Source organism: Mesoplodon mirus (assembly GCF_964341445.2).
Source record: "Mesoplodon mirus genome assembly, chromosome: 14".
NCBI lineage: Eukaryota > Metazoa > Chordata > Mammalia > Artiodactyla > Ziphiidae > Mesoplodon > Mesoplodon mirus.
In genome coordinates, this window is record NC_138990.1 from 50,582,210 (window position 1) to 50,603,008 (window position 20,799).

At 37.2% G+C, this 20,799-nt stretch overlaps 1 protein-coding gene across 1 annotated transcript in view; it reads left to right on the forward strand.

Annotated features, from left to right (window-relative positions):
- Positions 1-18,936, forward strand: part of BIRC6 (baculoviral IAP repeat containing 6) — a 238,845-nt gene extending 219,909 nt beyond the window's left edge. Inside the window, 4 exon segments of the mRNA XM_082642249.1 lie at positions 1,405-1,482; positions 8,074-8,262; positions 13,885-14,019; positions 17,772-18,936. Of these exon segments, the coding sequence (XP_082498375.1) occupies positions 1,405-1,482; positions 8,074-8,262; positions 13,885-14,019; positions 17,772-17,951 (582 nt within the window). The 3' untranslated portion in view covers positions 17,952-18,936.
- Positions 18,937-20,799: the final 1,863 nt, after the last annotated feature.

The following is a 20,799-nucleotide window of genomic DNA, read 5'->3' on the forward strand; positions in this document are numbered from 1 at the left end:
TCTGCCTGCCAGTGCAGGGGACCTGGGTTCAAGCCCTGGTCTGGGAAGATCCCACATGCCGTGAACAACTAAGCCTGTGCGCCACAACTACTGAGCCTGCACTCTAGATCCCACAGGCCACAACTACTGAGCCCACATGCCACAACTACCGAAGCCTGCACACCTAGAGCCCGTGCTCTGTAACAAGAGGAGCCACTGCAGTGAGAAGCCTGCATACCACAACGAAGAGTAGCCCCTCCCCCTCTCGCCGCAACTAGAGAAAGCCCACGTGCAACAACGAAGACCCAATGCAGCCAAAAATAAATAAATAAATTAATTTAAAAAAATAGAAATTACTTCCTTAAGACTTACTGGTATAGGGAAGAGGTTTAGGGTTTGAGATTCCAGTACCCAGAATTGTATAGTCTGTACATTGGGACTAACATTCAACCTTGGGATCTAGATCTGTAGTTAGGAAGCAGATCCCTGCCAATGGTAGTCACAGGGATGCTCTAAAAACCAGGTGGAAAGGTATGTCTGATAGTGCTTCAAACGATAATTCACAAAACTGTTCAGATACAAGTCTTTTAAAATTATTAATGAATTTATCTACTAAACAAATTGATGTATTTTGCTTTATTTTCACAGAGCATTAAAAGAATAGCAAAGAGATGGACTTCTCTGCTTTTTTAAGGACCACTTATTTTCCAAATCTGTTGTCCACTACATGAAATTATTAGTTTACAAGTACAGATAACATGTCCCTGGTTCTCTTTTTCCCAGAGTGACTGTTGGCCTGTGTTTGGCAGATGCTTTGAGTTCATTCTTGCTCTTTGAGTGAACAAGTAACTAATGTGTCTTCATATTTGTTCCGAGGAACTCTGGGGATCCTCAGGACCCTTCAGGGAATCTGCAGGGTCCTCCCCTTTCCCACTTCATGTTTGCCTGAGGCCAGATTTTATTCATACATTTCAACCAAAGCAATATATAACAACAAGTCAAATGTAGAGGCAGGTATGAAATCAAGATCTCTTCTATTAAGCTATAACCCATTTTCAAAATTTACAGAATTTTGAAAGAGATTTTCTTAAATGTAAAACAATACCACTTTTCCTCACCAAAAATTTTTTTGTTGTTGTTTGGAAAAAGAGTTATTTTTCATTAAAAAATATGTTATTTGTATTAATGTGTAATAGCTGCTAGCTCATTTTTCATTATGAAGAAATTATAATGCCACACAGATTTGGATCACATTTGAAGATACCAATTTGTTTTAACAGACCAACCCTTAGGGTTTTCTGGGGGTACATAAAACTGAGATACTTTGACATAATAACATTTCAATTTTATTTCTAGTTCCGGCAGATTACTTTTAAAAAGCACTCCTTTCAATTCTGTTTATACTTTTTCCCCCTTCTTCCTCAGGTTTGTTTAAGCATCTTAAATACATGGCATGGAAGACCAGAAGAGAAGTGGAATCCCCAGACCTCAAGCTTTTTGCAAGTAAACAAATTTCTCTTACAGTTTCACTTAGAAAATAAGGAACCATCTTGGTTTAAGAACATTTATTTTAGCGACCAAGAATAAACATAGTAAACCATAAAAAATAAAAAGCTAGATTGATAGGAAGTACATATTAAGTAGCTTATAGGTGAGCAGTTAGTACAATGGAGTTATAGCTCATTTTGAGTTTAGAATCTTAAGTTAGGACATTAGAATTTTCTTTTTGTCAAAATTCCCTTTTAAAAAATCCCTAACTTGCCTTAAAGTACACTCTGGTGCAACAAGATCAGGCAAGACAGATTAGCCTCTTCCATCTCCCAGCCACTATAAGGCTCAAACTCAGGTGAGTAGAATTTAATAACTACTAGTGTTACATGTCTCTGCACACGTGATATGGTTCTTCTGTAATCTAGTTAATAATGGGACTCGGTGCTTCCCTGGTGGCGCAGTGGTTAAAAATCCACTTGCTAGTGCAGGCGACACGGGTTCGACCCCTGGTCCGGGAAGATCCCGCGCGCTGCACAGCAATTAAGCCTGTACACTACAACTACTAAGCCTGTGCTCTAGAGCCCGTGGGCCACAACTACTGAGCCTGTGCTCCTAGAGCCCGTGCACTGCAACAAGAGAAGCCACCACAATGAGAAGCCCTCCCACCACAATGAAGAATAGCCCCCCACTTGCTGCAACTAGAGAAAGCCCGCATGCAACAACGAAGACCCAACACAGCCAAAAATAAAATAAATAAAATAAAAATAAAAAAAATAATGGGTCTCATCTGAGGTCTAGAAGTACTGTCCTGGAAGTCATAAAACTTGGGATTTGCCATTCTTATTTTGTAGAGCACTTAACACACATGTTTCATAGTCTTGAATTTTTTAAGTTAATTTTCACAAGCCATTTGAGTACATAAAATAAGATGTTATATAGTATCCCATCAAATTTTTTTTTTGCTGATGCTTTATCTTAATAGTTCAGAATTCCAGCAAAGAGACAGACATATTAATAATAGGAATTAACTTTGTTGCTTGATCATTGAGGAAACAGAAATAAATCACGGTTGCTGCATAATAGTTTAAACTCACATTTGCAGTTTAGTGTTTATTTTAAGAAAGACCACCATAAATTATCCCGAGGTAAGCCTGGTAAAGTTGACCTACCTTGAAAGGATTTTTTTCCTACATTCTTATATTGAATTAAGTAAAAGAGATACGAAAAATCATTCTTTAGGATGTGACTTTTTTAGGTTCTCTGAAAAGACCTTGAAGCAGCCCCATGAATTAAATAGTACTGTAATATAAATTTTTCCTTTGTGCTAACATGGAGACTCAAGAAAAACAGAGATTATATGATCCATGCAAAGTAACTAAGGAAGTTACTAGAATGTTCCCCCAAGTAACTATAATACTTCTTCATTTGAGAAATGATTATGTAGGGGGAGGGATAAATTAGGAGTTTGGGATTAGCAGCTATAGGCTACTATATATAAAATAGATAAACAACAAGGTCCTACTGTATAGCACAGGGATCTATATTCAATATCTTGTAATAATCTATAATGGAAAAGAATATGAAAAGAATATATGTATTCACTTTGCTGTACACCGGAAACTAACAAACACAACATTGTAAATCAGCTATACTTCAATTTAGAAAACTAAAAAAGAAATTGTCAATTCTAGTTCAAAAACCTTAAAATATTTTTCTACATGTATGTTACTCTTGTCAACAGAAACTATTTTTATGATGAGTTTTACTCTGAAAGGAAACTCAGAGATACCCTGTTTTTCATGAAGTAAATTAGACTTACCTGAGAAGTGGAATCAATTTTTGAAATTTTTGTTGGATTTATGTAGTTTTAAAAATAAATTTACAGTTTTCAAAGTTTTTTAATTTAAAATTGGATTTGCTTTAAACTTTTATGTTATCAGTATGTCTAATATATACCAGAAATCCTGTGAAATAAAGAAACTTATTCTGAAGTGTTTAAATTTTACAACTTTGAAACCTTACTACACATAAAGTATGATCTTTTCTGTATTTTCCCTTTAGGGTTTTTTGTCATATACATAGTTTACATAGTCATAATTAACATAGTAGATAATTATTTGTATATTGCTTTGTTCACCTAGCATTAGAGCCTATCCATCTTCCCAGTTTACAATTTTATAATTTGTAAATGCTATGTAATAATCTTTTGAGTTCATATAGTATAACTGAACGATTTCACTGCTGTTGACTAAATATTTCACTTTTACTATTTTAGTTTTACAAATAATACCATTATTATATGACTCTCTACATTTTAGATGGTTTACTGAATATAGATTTCCAGATCTGTGACAAAATTGACTTGAGCAAGAACAAGAGAGGTTATATCTTTTCTGTGGCAAGAGTGAATCGCCTTGTTTTGTCCAGATCTTAGGGGAAAACTTTCAGTCTTTCCCCATTGAGTGTGATAATAGCTGTGGATTTTTCATAAATTCCCTTCATCATGTTGAGGACATTCCCCTCTACTAGTTTCTTGCATATTTTTAACATGAACAGATGTTGGATTTTGTCAAATGCTTTTTCTGCATCTATTGAAATGATTGTATTATTCTTATTTTTTATTCTATTAATATGATATATTAATTTTTTGATATAAACCAACTTTGCTTTCCTGGGATAAAGCTCAGTTGGTCATGGTGTGTAATTCTTTTTATATGTAACTGAATTGTTTGCTAGTGTGTGTATATATATATGTATATATGTGTGTGTGTGTGTATATATCTCTATATATATCTATATGTCTATCTATCTATCTATATATATAGATAGATATATATATAGGCCATGCTGAGCGGCTTGCAGGATCTTAGTTCCCCAACCAGGGATTGAACCCTGGCCCAGGCAGTGAAACCGCCGAGTCCTAACCACTGGACCACTAGGGAAGTCCCAGTTTGCTAGTATTTTTCTTGAGGATTTTTGTATCCATATTTCTAAGAAATATTGGCCTGTATTTTTTTGTGTGTTATACTACTTTATAAACATCATACTAGAAACAAATGCATCTAGGCAGGAACACATTGCCCTTTGTTGTTTATTAGATTCGTTCTTCAGAGGCAGACTACAGAGCCTTAGGAAAAATTACTTAATTTCTTTACTTTTTAAATTTTATTTATTCTTGGCTGTGTGGGGTCTTTGTTGCTGTGCACAGGCTTTCACTAGTTGTGATGAGCGGGAGCTACTCTTTGTTGTGGTGCGCAGGCTTCTCATTGTGGTGGCTTCTCTTGTTGCGGAACACAGGCTCTGGGTGCTCAGGCTTCAGTAGTTGTGGCACACAGGCTCAGTAGTTGTGGCTCGTGGGCTCTAGAGTGCAGGCTCAGTAGTTGTGGCTCACGGGCTTAGTTGCTCCGCAGCATGTGGGATCTTCCCGAACCAGGGCGCTCACCCGTGTCCCCTGCATTGGCAGATGGATTCTTAATCACTGTGCCACCAGGGAATTCCCATTTGTGACGGGTTTTTAATGTTGTTATAATCTACCTAAAATACATATTAATGCCTATGAATAGTTTGTTCCAGTTGGATGTTAATAAAGATGTCATGTGCAAGAGGAGTTAAACATATTTAATGTCACATAATCAACCATTTATAAATATATTTATAATATAATAATATATAAATACTACCATTTTTCTTAAAATGGAAAGTTCTGGAAATCAGCCTCTGATTATAGTTCTACTCAACAGCAGTATAATTTTCCGTAGAGGAGGATACTTACTATTTTGAAAGGCTAAAACCATTTTTAACTAAGACTGTTTCTTTCCATTACCCTAAACAAGTTATTAGTTTGTATAATGTAGTTTCTTGTTGCAAATTAATATTTTGGATTGTATACTCTGTACTTTGCTGTGTTTGAAATATCTATAATAAAAATTTTTAACATACCAGACCAGGTTAAAGAATTAAATCTTCTGACAAGTTATAATTTGAAAATAAAGGCATTCATAGGAGGCAAGATTGCTGACTGGTTATGGCCTGGTAGGGTTAAAATTTTTGTTTGACACAGGCAGTGAAAGGAAGCTGTTATATGGTTCTTGATTTAATCAGCCTCTGAATAAATTATAATGAGAACATCTTACAGTTTTGTGTGTGCTAACATAAAGCTAAAGAGGAGAGGGACTGTAAATTCAGCCTATGAATTAAAGCTTTTTTGACTCTTGACTTTATGAAAATGTCAAAGAACTGACTAAGAATCGGTGAACTTACACTATGGAATGAAAATATATTCTGTTTATTATTAAGTATAACATATATATAGTATATTATGGTACGTAATAGATATTTTTCTGTTAATTACCAACTCATTTTCAACTCATTCTAAGAAAACACTTTAGCCAGATGTGGCTATGATGAATGTTGGGTTTTTTTGGTTTGTTTGTTTTTTGGTTTGATCCAGGGAGCTCTTTTAATTAAGTTTTGTTGATCAAAATGGAACTCATGCTGACTGCTTTTTTGCATATCCCTATTACATTAAGTTAAAATATATTGTTTTTAGAGTAGAAGTGATTTTGTTTTGCATTTTGCTATCTTCTGGATGTATGCTGTCATTTTCACTCCACGAAAGAATAGCTATTGTGTATTAATTACACATATGAGCCCTACTGTTTTACACCCCTCAACCCCTTATTTAATTCTCACAGTCATCCTATAATGTAAGTAGGTATTATTTCTATTTACAGATGACCAAAAAATGGATTCTGAGGGGATAAAGTTACTCTGCCTACCTTGGTCTCTCTGACTTCAAAATATAGTGTTTCTCAGAGTTAGATAAATCCTATTAATTTAGAATATTGAAAATCAAATCCTTTTAAAAAAGGGAAATCCTCTTCCCAAGGATTTATTTACTGGTTTTTCATGGGAGTGTTTTATGGGCTACAATAAAGTGTGCTGTGAAATAAAATGAGTAAGTAGGTCAGATAATTCAAAGCTCCAGAAATTCCATAAAATGAATATTTTGACTCCTAAATAGCTGAGTTCACCAAAGAAAAATAAAGTGGCATTTATATATTTCCTAAAGGGTACATGTTTAAAAAGTAAATAGAAGATGCCCATAAAAAGTAAATAATAATGTCACCCAGTGAGAAAAAAGCATGTGTTATAAATTATTCTTTGAATTTAATTCCAAGAAATATCGATCTCTGCTAATTTATTTGTTATCAAATGCAGATGTTATAGTTCAGTTTTTTTAGCAGACAATACTAAACTCAAATTTATTTCTCAAATGTAGTTTTCTTTGTTCTATACACAAAGCATCTATTTTTCATTTCCTGTATATAGTTTAGCTCTTTTAAAAAAACAGATGTGTTATGAATCTGAAGTAGTTTGTAAATTGTTTGAATCTCCAGCTGCTTGAGATTTATAAAACTATATTTTGTCTCAAAGGAGTTGAGGTTAAGTAAGTAACTGAATCCTATGTTACAAAATTTCTTTCTCCACCTTTGTAGATAATGGGAATATACCCTACTCGTATAAGAGGAAGATTATTTAAAAGGGAAAAGGAAAGGAACTAATAAATTTGCCCTGGAAGATTATTTCAGAAGTGTCAGATTTGAGTTGGGGGAAAGTATATAGCCAAGGGAAATCACTTTCCTTTAGTGATATATTTAGTTTCAGTAAGTTTAAAAATTATGAGATCTTTGCCTCAGAATTATACAGGTTAATTTTTTTTTTCTGTAGTTGACCTTGGCCTCAGTAACATGGTTAGTTCAGGTCATATTTAACTTTGTGTATTCATAAGTCATATATTTCAGGTTCAAGTTTTCCATTTTTAAAAATTTTTAAGAAAATATATCCCTTGACTTCTAAGGTGCATATCCTTGTTGTTTAATCATCTTTCCTAGTGAAAATGCAACTGCTGCTAATTGTTTTTCATTTATGAAGTGGGAAGATTATAGCTAATATTTTCCTGCCTCCAAAGATGTCATATTAGCCAGTTATATAAGTATATTAGCAAGCAGTACTATATTAACTAAGAGTGAACTCTCAATATTGGTTATATCTGGAGAAACAAACCGTCTGGTATTTAAGTAGGGGGTCAGAGGTGGTCTTAGAGCCATGTCATCTTGCCATTGAAAGCTGGTAATATTTTTGTGATACCATGAAAGTAAATTTTCCTTGGAATGAAAGTAAAGACTGTCATGTGTAGTTTTCCTCACAAGTGAGTATTGTTAGGAGTACATTGTTAGCTTTATGCCCTTTAAGAGTAAGGACAGTTCGAGCAAAATGATGTCTAAATTGGTATGGGATGCTTATAAGCAAGTGTTTTTTTTAGTAGTTTCAGGAAATAGGATCTTCATACCTATTTTTCTTTTTCAAGGATTCAAGAATATAAAACATATATATCAATATTATATAAGATTCTACTGTACCTATTTTAATTTTGCTCTAATAATAAAGTATTTCAATGTCAATTATTAACATCAATTTTATGGTGATAAAGTTATGTGGAAGCACATATTAAAAGACACTCCTAGTTGATAAAGTAAGGTATTAGTTTACTGGTAGTAAAAATGTCCTGTCATAACTATTCTTCATTTCTTTGGTCCTCAGGTGTTGGTGTCTGTTCAGTCCCTTATATTAGTAGCTGAGCCTTATTTTAATGAACCAGGATATGAACGGTCTAGAGGCACTCCCAGTGGCACACAGAGTTCTCGAGAATATGATGGAAACATTCGACAAGCAACGGTTAAGTGGGCAATGCTAGAACAAATCAGAAACCCTTCACCATGTTTTAAAGAGGTATGTTTAATAAAATTAATGAAATACTTTATTAAAGACATAATAGAGTATAGTTTAGGTATTATACTTCCCTTTATATCTGTGGTATACTAAAGCTAACTCTTGTTTTTAGTCTTGAAAAATCAGTAATAATATAGTACAGATGAATTTTTTAAACCATTTACTTCCTAAAAGGCATCTGACTATATTTTTGGACAGTTTTATTAATTCTTTATTTTTCATGGCTACCGTTCTACTAGCATACTGTGCTAGTTATTATGTTAGTATATGCTAGAATATGTTACTAAAATATTCTTCATACAAATACTTTTTTATTAGACATTAAGATACTTTCTAATTGTCTTGCAAATAGAAACTTTGCCCTTATACTAATATCTGTGTGTGAAATTGAAGCAAAAGACATTTTCTTTTCTTTAGGAAAAGTTGAACTTAGTTTCTGAAACCAGTCTTGATACTGTCACGTGCTTTCCTTTTACCACATCCTGAAGTGTGGCTCTTTTCCTGTACTTAGTTATCTCTTCTTAGTCTGCCTAAAATATGATTGTATTTTTCACTTGTCACATCAGATTACTTCATCACATCTTACTTTAACTCTGTCATGAAACATTTTTCTTTCCTAAATCGTTTCCCTTGATCATCAGTTTCTTACGTTGTGCTAGAAACACAACACTTTAGACAAAGAACTGGCATATTTACCTGATAGAAAATTGATCTTTAATACAGTTAAGCAAATATTATGTGTGAACTCTATGTAGCATCACACGCGAAACTCTCCTCATTAAGTAGTATCGATGAATATACTCTGAAGGAATGTAAAAACGTTTCTTCCTTTTGTTATTACTAAATGAATTTGCACTTTGAATGACATAGTTGGGTATTTTACTTTTGCAAAGGCTTGTATTCAAGGCTGTGGGTAATTGCTTTTCCTAATATTACAGGAAATACAAACATGCATTTCTTTGTACTCTTAAGCATAATGTTCTGTCCCTTTTCAAGTTTGGATTACTTACATTAAGTAATTCATTTGGCAGCTGTGTGGAATATCAGCTGTTACTAGGTACTGCTCTAAGGTACTCTGAACTCAAGGAAAAGTGAAAGTCAGTTCCTGCCCTTGATAAACTTATATTCCTCCTGTTTGTATCATAAATTAATTTCTTAGTGCCCTGAAGACTCAAATAATGTATCCAGATATGTAAACTACTTGACAAGTCTACTAGAACGAATAATAACCACCTCAAATTTAACACTGCAAAACTGCACTCTTGATTCTTCCTTCCTTTCTTCTCTCAGTAAAAGCACCATGGTCTAAACCCAAAACCCTAACCACGTGTGGCTTCATTCTTTTACTCACATACCACATTCAATCTGTTGACAAATTTCGTTCCACCATTCAAAGCATAATCAAAATTTGATAATAAAATATATTTTCGCTGTGACCAAAAAGGGCTTAATTTCCAAAATATACAAACAGCTCATACAACTCAATAACAAAAAAACAACCCAGTCAAAAAAATGGGCAGAAGACCTAAAGAGACATTTCTCTAAAGAAGACATAGAGATGGTCAATAAGCATATGAAAAGATGCTTAGCATTGCTAATTATTAGAGAAGTGCAAATCACATCTACAGTGAGGGAGGCTTCCCTGGTGGAGCAGTGGTTAAGAATCCGCCTGCCAATGCAGGGAACAGGGGTTCAAGCCCTGGTCCGGGAAGATCTCACATGTCGCGGAGCAACTAAGCCCGTGGGCCACAACTACTGAGCCTGCACTCTAGAGTCCGTGTGCCGCAACTACTGAGCCCGCGTGCCATGACTACTGAAGCCCACACACCTAGAGCCCGTGCTCTGCAACAAGAGAAGCCACCGCAATGAGAAGCCCGCGCACCACAACAAAGAGTAGCCCCTGCTCGCCACAACTAGAGAAAGCCCGCACGCAGCAACGAAGACCCAACGCATCCAAAAATAAATAAATAAGTTAATTAATTAATTTAAAAAAAGAAAAACTACAGTGAGGTACCACCTCACACTGGTCAGAGTGGCCATCATCAAAAAATCTACAAGGCTTCCCCAGTGGCGCAGTGGTTGAGAATCCACCTGCCAATTCAGGGGACACAGGTTTGATCCCTGGTCCGGGAAGATCCCACATGCCACGGAGCAACTAAGCTCGTGTGCCACAACTACTGAGCCTGTGCTCTAGAGCCTATGAGCCACAACTACTGAACCCACGTGCCGCAACTACTGAAGCCTGCATGCCTAGAGCCCATGCTTCACAATGAGATAAGCCACCGCAATGAGAAGCTCGTGCACCGCAACGAAGAGTAGCGCCCGCTCGCCACAACTAGAGAAAGCCCTGCGCACAGCAACAAAGACCCAACACAGCCAAAAATTAATTAATTAATTAAAAAAAATAAAGATACATGCACCCCGATGTTCATGGCCACACTATTTACAATAGCCAAGACATGGAAGCAACCTGAATGTCCATTGATAGATGAATGGATAAAGGTGTGGTATATATGCAATGGAATACTACTCATCCATAAAAAATGAAATAATGCCATTTGCAGCAACAAGGATGGACCTAGAGATTATCATACTAAGTGAAGTAAGTCAGACAGAGAAAGACAAATACCGTATGATATCACTTATATGTGGAATCTAATTGAACTGAAATCTAAAATGAACTTATTTACAGAACAGAAACAGACTCGCAGACACAGAAAACAAACTTATGGTTACCAAAGGGGAAAGGAGGTGGGGGAGGGATAAAGTAGGAGTTTGGAATTAGCAAATACAAACTACTGTATATAAAATAGATAAACAAGGTTCTACTGTATAGTACAGGGAACTATATTCAATGTTCTGTAATAAATCATAATGGAAAAGAATATGTATGTATATGTATAACTGAATTACTTTGCTATATCCAGAAACGGACACAACATTGTAAATCAACTATACTTCAATTAATTAATTAATTAATTAATTGCCATGGCCAGCCTATTTCAGGCTCCCATTACCGGGACTTCCCTGGTGGTGCAGTGATTAAGACTCTGCGCTGCCAATGCGGGGGGCCCAGGTTTGACCCCTGGTCACGGAACTAGATCCCACATGCATGCTGCAACTAAGGAGCCGGCAAGCCACAGCTAAGGAGCCCGCCTGCCGCAACTAAGATCCAGTGCAGGGACTTCCCTGGGTTAAGAATCTGCCTGCCAACACGGGACAAGGTTTCGATCCCTGGTCCGGGAAGATCCCATATGCCAGTGGAGCAGCTAAGCCCATGCGCCACAACTACTGAGCCTGCACTCTAGAGCCTGCGAGCCACAACTACTGAGCCCGCATGCCACGACTACTGAAGCCCATGTGCCTAAAACCCCTGCTCCACAACAAGAGGAGCCACCACAATGAGAAGCCTGTGCACCACAACGAAGAGGAGCCCCTGCTCCCCACAACTAGAGAAAGCCCGTGCGCAGCAACGAAGACCCAATGCAGCCAAAAGTAAATAAATTAATTTATTTATTTAAAAAAAAAAACTGGCGCAACCAAACAAATAAATAAATATTTTAAAAAAACCGAACAAAAAATCAAGCTACCATTACCTATTGCTTGAATTGTTGAAGTAGTTTTCTGATTTCGCTGCTTCCACTTTGTCCTACAGTGGTTCCCCAGGCATAATCAGATCATCTCACTCCATTGACTTCCCATTAATTGAAGATGAAAACACAGAGTCCTTACCATAGCCTTCAAAGCTCTACATTGTCTGGCTCCTGTCTACCTATCCTTCAGCATCTCTAAGAGTTCAAAGGCTTTTGATACCAAATGTTAGGTTGTGGAACAACTGGAGCTCTGATATATCAATACTTTCTAACATATCAATACTTTCAGGTAATAAGCCTAATATATGCCTTATGACTAGCAATTCCATTCCTTGGTATATGCTCAATAGCAGTCGTGTACATATTGGGTGTAGAGAATGTTTATAACATTGCCAAAAATTGGAAACAGTCTGATCAGCAGAATGAATGGAGAAATCACGGAATTTTCATAAAGTGGAATACAGCAGTGTAAATGAGTGAACTCCTGCACACATTAAGATGGACAAATATCATAAACACAATAAAGAGCATAAGAAGCCAGGCACAAGAGTACTTTCTATATGATTCTATTTATAAAAAGTTCAAAACTGAGTTAAACTCATACTTAAAGAAGTTAGTATAGTGAATACTTTTCAGTGAGGGTTAATGGTAAGAAGTAGCACAAGGGGGTCTTCTGGCGTGCTTGGTAATGTTCTGTTTCTTATCTAAGTAGAGGTTGTTTTCTTGTGTTCACTGTGGGAAAATGCGTTCATTTACACACATGATTTGGGCACTTTTCTGTATATGTTAAACGTCAGTTTTTAAATGTTTTCAAAGAAATTTGTTAAGTATACACAGTCAGTGTAATTTGTTGGTTCATGCTTAAAGTTTTGTTTTGTTTTCTGGAAGAATAAACTGCTAACACGGGACTCAGAGTGGGGACATGACTTTCACAAAAAGGAAATAAGTATAATTTGAAACAATAATTCTTTCTCATCTTTTAGAACCTAGCTCACATTAAAGGGGTACCCCTTGTCCATGAATGCTTTTCTAATTTTCCCAATCAGTTGTAGCCTGCTACTTTTTTAATTTCATGGGATTTGTTTTTGTTTCTTATTGTTGTTGTTTTGTATTTTTCAAAGCGTATCTTTTTCTTGTGCACTCATCTCCCATCTTATTCTGTGGTTACCATGGTTCTTCGTATCAGGTGGTTTCGTACTCATTTTTGTATCCCTGTACGTATCAAACTCAATAACTTATTGGTGTTTTACGTCCATTCCCAGTTTTTCCTAATGATTTTTCCCTTGTAGGTATTATTGCCTTTTCTTTAGAGGAGACAAGCTCATTGGGCAACGTAGTAAGTAGCTCACCCAGAATACAGAATAATAATTCTAAAATAATCTATTTTCTAGCTTAAATTTGTCAAAAATAGACTTTTACTACATACACAGAAATTTTACTCAGTTTTTCAAAGAAAGAATTTCAAAAATCTGAAATATAAAGCACATTTATCACAAGGAGTTAAACGTCATAAAATAAAATCTTGTTCATAAGTTAACCAGAAGACAAAATTAAGAGAGTAATAATATTGCCTATTTTGGGCTATGTTCTGATTTCTGTGCGAATGCCTGTGATTGAGAATCTCTTTACTCATCTAAATGTTCTTTGAGTTCTCTTTGAAAGATAGAAATTGACAGTTTTTCTGTTGTCAATACTTTTTCTCCTGGTTATTCATTTATTTACATTTGCCTTCTGACTCTATTGTTTTATAGATGTCTTATGTTCTCTGGATAGGATTAACTACTGAAATGTCTGAGTGGGATTGGGCATTATTTTCTGCTTATAGAACTGGGTATTTCAACACAAGTCATCTGATGTCATAATCCTGATTCTTTCCTGTTAATAATGTAGAGTGTTCACCACATTGAGTTTTGTGGAGAGAAAAAAAATGCCATGTCTTTTAAATTTCATGTTTTTGTAATGCCACATACTTTGTCTTTTAAATTTTGACCCGATCACATTTTGTTCTCTTACTTGGTTTATTCTTAAGGTTATACATAAACATTTTTACTTGAAAAGAGCTGAGATCATGGCCCAGTGTGAGGAGTGGATTGCAGACATCCAGCAGCACAGCAGTGATAAGCGCGTAGGCAGGACCATGTCTCACCATGCAGCAGCTCTCAAGGTGAGTAACCCTCCCTAACAGGAGCCTTGTCGGTGGCTTTAAAAGAAGAGTTGTATATTCACTGACAGAACCGTGATGACCGCTAGAAAGAAACATTAAATTTATTAAGTTCAGAGGTTACCCAGAAGTCTATAGAAAAGATACATTCCTTTTGACAATGAAGTGACAGTTCCTAAAATTAAAAATGAGTATAGGGACTGAGCCAACAGAGTTTCATAGAGTTGTTTGACAATGATGGCAACAAAATGTGCTCCATGACAGTTTGCATTAGCTTTTCCCTGAGCCTCTTACCTTCCAGAATTTTATTACTTGGAGTAATGAGGGAGATGGTAGCTACAGAACCTCCAACAGCTGATTGGTGTGGAAGTGTCTGTGATACAATCCTGTTTTGGGGGAGGTGAGCTGTTGTTTTCAACTAGGGCGTTCACAGAATGGAAATGCAGTACATGATGGTTTTGGGGATTTTTTTTTTTTTTTATGTGGGAATCATACCTTCAAAGGCCACCCTTTTTCCCCTGCCTTGGGAGATACCTGTCTTTACTCACCTCCGTTGCTTTTATCCTCCACTGATTATGGTCATCTCTACTGGCTCCTTTCCTTCTAACTTTAAAAGTATCTTCACTTGAAATGATTAGATGATAATGATAAGGATTTATTAGGTTTTTTTATTGGTGAATTTTTTTAATGTCCCTATTTTTCAGGTTACATACAGAAATATTTATGAATGTAAAACCATACAATATCTGGGGTTTGCTTCAAAACAAAATGAGAAAAGTGGTGGTATTATAGATGAAAGAAGACTAGCTCTGAGCTGATAAATGTTGAAGCTCGGTGATAGATCCATGGGAGTTTATTTTAGATTCTGCTTACTTCTGTATATGTTTGAGATTTTCCATTATAAAAACCTTTAAAAAGAAAATTTTTTTTCTCCTTAACATTTGCATCCCCTTAAGCTAGTTTTATTTTGCCCCTGTAATTATAAAAATGTTTCTCTCCTTTTACTACAAAAACTAGAGCTGTTAACACTTTTGCCTCCATTTTTAAATAACCCTCTCACCAATCAACGTTTTGCAGTTGAATTTCCATTCTACGGAAGTTACCCACTATCCAGTTCTCAAAGTGACCCTGGCTCTGCTCTCTACACACCTTTGTCCCCTCCGTGCATCTCTCTCCCCTCCAGGCCTTTACAGATGCTTACTTTTGCCTGCTCTACTGGCTCACTTCCATTCAGTTTTCAGCTTAAATTTCACTTCGTGGAAACTTGCCTTGACTTTTAAATTAGATGATTTCAGTATAATCTCTAGTAACACTGTTGCCTACTTAATAAAAACAGTCCTAACACTGGTCTAATGTTCCTTTTTTCTCTGTACTTCTCATCTGTGGGCTATCTTGGCTCCTCTTCTCACACTCTTAATTCTTCAGCTTGTTTTTTCTTTCCCCTTCTCCTGAATGATTGTGTACCCGAAGCCTTCCTATTTGGCCCTTAGGACTATTTTATTCTCTTTCTCTATCATTGTATCTATACCCCTGACATTGGCCATTTTCTCTTTAAAAGTGACTTTGCAAACTGTTGTCTGCTCTTAGCTTTCTCAGAGTCATATTACTGGCATTTTTACTTGGATGCCCTGTCATCACTCTTCATTGAAGATCTAAAAAAGAGAACTTATCTTTCTTTCAATCAAATTTTATAACTTTCTGTATTTTCTTAATTTTAAACAACTTTTCTCTGTCTTAAAATCTTCAGATTTTATTTCACTCCCGCTTCATCTAGTATACTTACCTGGTCAGTGCTAGGTCCTATCAGTGCTGCCTTCATACAGGGATTCTCCTCCCCATTATTCTCCTCAGTTCCTATAGCTCAATCGTTTAGATATATCTTTCTCTTACACAAAACCTCAATGGCTAAAGTCCAGCTTCTTTTGCTTTGTTATTTCAGTCAGTGTCTTGTTTTTATCTCAAATTCTTTTTTTTTTTTTTTTTTTTTTTTTTGCGGTACGCGGGCCTCTCACTGTTGTGGCCTCTCCCGTTGCGGAGCACAGGCTCCGGACGCGCAGGCTCAGCGGCCATGGCTCACGGGCCCAGCCGCTCCAGGGCATGTGGGATCTTCCCGGACCGGGGCACGAACCTGTGTCCCCTGCATCGGCAGGCGGGCTCTCAACCACTGCGCCACCAGGGAAGCCCTATCTCAAATTCTTATTCTTTGTTTCTGTAATGCCCTGATTTGGAAATCTCTATCCTGAATCAGTCCAAATTTATATCATCTCAGGTATACTTTTGCTGCTGAGTGCTACTTGAGAAAAGTATGCAGCTGTTCAGTTTAATTTCGAAATAAAGGCATAGTATTCCCACCTCAACTGGGCCTTCATAATTGTCCTTTTTTTTTTTCTTCCCTAGTTAGTGCTTTCTTCTGTTGTCCATGGTGGAAGGGAAATTGGGGCTAGAAAAATTTCGAGTTACCAGTATGTAAATATACTTTGAAACCTTAAAAATGGCTGCAAATGTGGTGTTGTCTTATCTTGCTTATATGTCTTCTACTTCTAACCAGAGTTTAGGCTCTGTAAAATCAGAGATCATATAGTTGGTCCTCCATATCCACAGGGGATTGGTTCCAGGATCCCCTGCAAATACCAAAATCCACAGATGCTCCAGTCCCTTAGATAAAATGGCCTAGTACAGTCAGCTCTTTTTATCCAGCTGTGTCCTCCTTATTTTACACATTGCTTTTACATTGTTACTGTTGAGCACAGTGCCTTGTTCTATAAATGTTGGTTGATTTTCAAAGTCAGCTATTGACACAACTAATTTTCAAAGCCCTTGGTATGAGATTTGAGGTCATTTCTCTCCCACTAGAAATTTATAAACTAAAACTTAATGTTTGTAAACAACCAACCACTCTCTGTTAACATCTCTGTATCCTTCCCTGAATGGCAGTATGGGGTAATACAAAGTTATATACTCTCTCTAGATCTTCTTTTTCATTTGCTTACATTTTAAAAAATTTTTATGATTAAATTATTTATAAGGTGTAAGCCAAGCATTACATGAGGCAATGAGTATGAAACATTTCAAACGTTTTACATAGGGCCTAGTTTTTATTCACTAAAATAACAGTGGTTTTATTTTATTTTATTTTATTTATTTATTTATTTTGCGGTACGCGGGCCTCTCACTGCTGTGGCCTCTCCCGTTGCGGAGCACAGGCTCCGGACGCGCAGGCTCAGAGGCCATGCATGGCTCACGGGCCCAGCCGCTCCGCGGCATGTGGGATCCTCCCAGACCGGGGCACGAACCCGTGTCCCCTGCATCGGCAGGCAGACTCTCAACCACTGCGCCACCAGGGAAGCCCCGGTTTTATTTTAATGTATGGACTGTCTCTCAAAAACTTTAGTCAGAGGCAGCATGTATTACGAGTCAAGATGTTATTCTCTTTAAAACTATATATGGCAAATGACTGGTGTCCTCTAAGTCATTAGTAATGCTGCTTTTGTCACAGGTGTTGGGGCATTGGTAGGGTCTGTGGGCGTGCTACTCAGTACTCAGGGCTTACCAGCAGCATCAGTTACTTTGAGGTTAGACATTTGTGCCAACTTTGTTCACTGCCTGTTAGAGCAGCTAGCTTAAGGAAGGTCTTAATAAATATTTCTAGACCTAACGCTTTGGGTTTTGTTTTGAACTCAGCTCTTCCCTCCAGTGATGTTGTGCTAGTATCCCAGGGTTTACAATTCTAACATCACTCATTTTCCCCTGCGTAGCGTCACACTGCTCAGCTCCGAGAAGAGCTGCTGAAACTTCCCTGTCCTGAAGACTTGGACCCTGATGCCGATGATGCCTCGGAAATGTGCAGTGCCACAGCGGGTGCTGAGGAGACTCTAATGCATGATCAGGTCAAACCCAGCAGCAGTAAAGAACTCCCCAGTGACTTCAAATTGTGAGCTGCATTGATATGGACTTCATAGACGCAGAGGCTTTGAAGCACAAGCCAAATATGTCAATATTTGTACGTAAGAAACTAATTATGTAATAGGTAATGAAACTGAAACTATACTACACCCTTATGGAGATCCGGTTTAATTCAAGGTGATCTTTTATTTACCTGTACAAGAGTGTAAACTTTTTTGTGCTTTTATTTTTCACTTGTGAGAACCACTGATTGGTATGTTCAACAAATTTGTGTATACAAAGAAATGGATAAATCACTGATTATATAAGGGAAACTACCTTAGGAAAGAATGTTTACTGAATTTTTTTTTTTTTTTTTTTTTACTGTAGAGTGAAGGGTTGTTAACAAAGAATATATATTGGTCATTCTTACAACTACTATTTAAAGTCAGCAACTTTTCACTGAATTTGATAGATTTTATGTTTGGCCATATCTTCATGCTCATATTTGATTTCTGAAGACCTCCTACATACACTTCAATAAAAGTTAAATGGACATACTCCCTCTTTTTTGATTTACTGGTACATTTTTTAAATGATAAATCTGCCATAAAATGCATTATAGCTGGAGACTTGCACTTGTATGGATGAATTTATTACATTCAACGTATTTAATTTTATGCTTTCTAAAATTCTAAGATGCAGAAAAATAAATGAACTTGATTTTATTCTATGCCAGTATTGGGCCTGTGAATGTATCTGTTATTTGAAATTAAGTATATGGAGAGGAATGGTCAATTTGAAAAGTCACTCTAAACTGAGTTTTTCCTAAAGGGCTCCTTTCTTCCTGGACTATCTGGTTTTATTACTAACGTCACATGTATGTGTTAAACATTGAGGCTCTGTAGAGCAGAGAGGATGTACCTCTCTGGTGCTGTTACAGTACATTCTGTACTTGCCATATAGGCTCATTTTCATGCAAATTCTTCCTAGAGCCAAATAAATAAAGACTTAGGTGTATTGGTATGTCTTGTTTCTAAAACAGTTTGCCATGGTGTGAAATGCTATTTCTACAAAGAATTGGACACTTTCAAGAGCTACTCACGAGAAAGGGAAGGCTATTTTTTCAAAACCCGTTATCACAAAGGAAGAGCTAAGGTGATTCTTGATAGAGTTTATAAAATAAACTGGTGTGTGGAAACCCTGAATCTGGAGCTGACCTGAAGGAGAAGCTGTATCCTGAGCAGTGAGTTACTCTCTGAAGGAAAAGGGGAACTAGGGATCGTGATACTCTCTCAACAAGGTACAGAGCTCCTTAAAGTGAATAAAGTGTGTGACCAGGAAATCAAAGGTTCCAAAACACACAGCATTAGGTCTAGTGGGTGATGAGTTACACAAGCATGACAAAATCGAGTCAGTTTATGAGAAAGCAGAGTCAATTAAATGTTGCTCACAGACCTGCTATCTTATATCTCAGTATAAAATTAGCAGCAATAAGTAGTAAAAGGACAGTCATCAATCCTATAGGCCTTTTGTTTTTCGGTCTGTTAGGGTCCTGTCAGGGATAGATGATAAAATCTTCAAGTATATTGTTTACCTCCAATTTGGGATTTTATTTTTAATCATTAAAATAAGGTAGGGTCATTTTCCCCATTTCACACCACTAGTCCTCAGAAAACTTTATAAAAGCGAAGTAACAATATCAGTACTATAAGTTCCAGTTCATGTTTTTTAAAAACCAAGACCTAAAGTGTGAATTTGAGACTTTAGTCTAATTTGGTTCCACCTGGAATCTAGACTTTATAACAAACATTTGAGCACTCAGTTTGTCTAGGTACAGGTTCCTGCACTTGAGGATTGAATGACAAACATGAAAACATGTCAGTGCAAAATGGTAAGTTCTCTGATACTGTTATTTACAGGGTATATTGGGAGCACAGAGGAGGGACACCTACCTCGGACAAAATGTTGATGGGCACTGAGGTGATATGGTCAGGAAGAGCTTCCTAAAGGAAGATCTCCTGGACTTCCCTGGTGGCGCAGTGGTTAAGAATCTGCCCGCCAATGCAGAGGACACGGGTTTGATCCCTGGTCTGGGAAGATCCCACATGATGCGGAGCAACGAAGCCCGTGCACCACAACTGCTGAGCTTGCGTTCTAGAGCCTGTGAGCCACAACTACTGAGCCTGCGTTCCACAACTACTGAAGCCCGTGCGCCTAGAGCCCATGCTCCACAACAAGAGAAGCCACCGCCATGAGAAGCCCGTGCACTGCAATGAAGAGTAGACCGGCTCGCCACAACTAGAGAAAGCCCACGTGCAGCGACAAGGACTCAATGCAGCCAAAAAAAAAGGAAGGTATCCTGAGTCTGGAAGGGTGAGGATAAATAAGTTAGCCAGGCAAAAAGAAGTTATTCCAGATACAAGAGAGTAAAAAGGAGAGCTTGAGTTAATGGTACCATGTTCGATACTATTGGACTTTAAGAGGCAAAGTGGGGATAGTTGAATGGGTGCGATGTGGACTGTGGTGTCAGGAAGATAGGAGGGGTTGGGTCATGGAAGAACTTGGTTGTCCTGTTAAGGAGCTTTGACATCCTGTAGGTGATGGAGGGCTGTCCAGTAGCTTTAATGAGAGGAGCAACCTGGTCAGATGGTGTTTCAGGAAGATCATTCTGCCACCTGTCGGGTGGCAAGGAGGTCAGTAGAGAGCCCACACTGGAGTCGAGGTGGTGGTCATAAACTAGGACAATGAAGGGGTGGAGAGGAAGGGACAAGTGACAGAGCTTGGGGAAATATGTATTTTTTGGTATGAGAATAACTTCAGGATGTTTACAGGCTGAGGAGCCAGGGGAGAAGGGTGAGTGTGAAGGCCTTGGAGAAGGCTGGAGCAGATGCCAGCAGA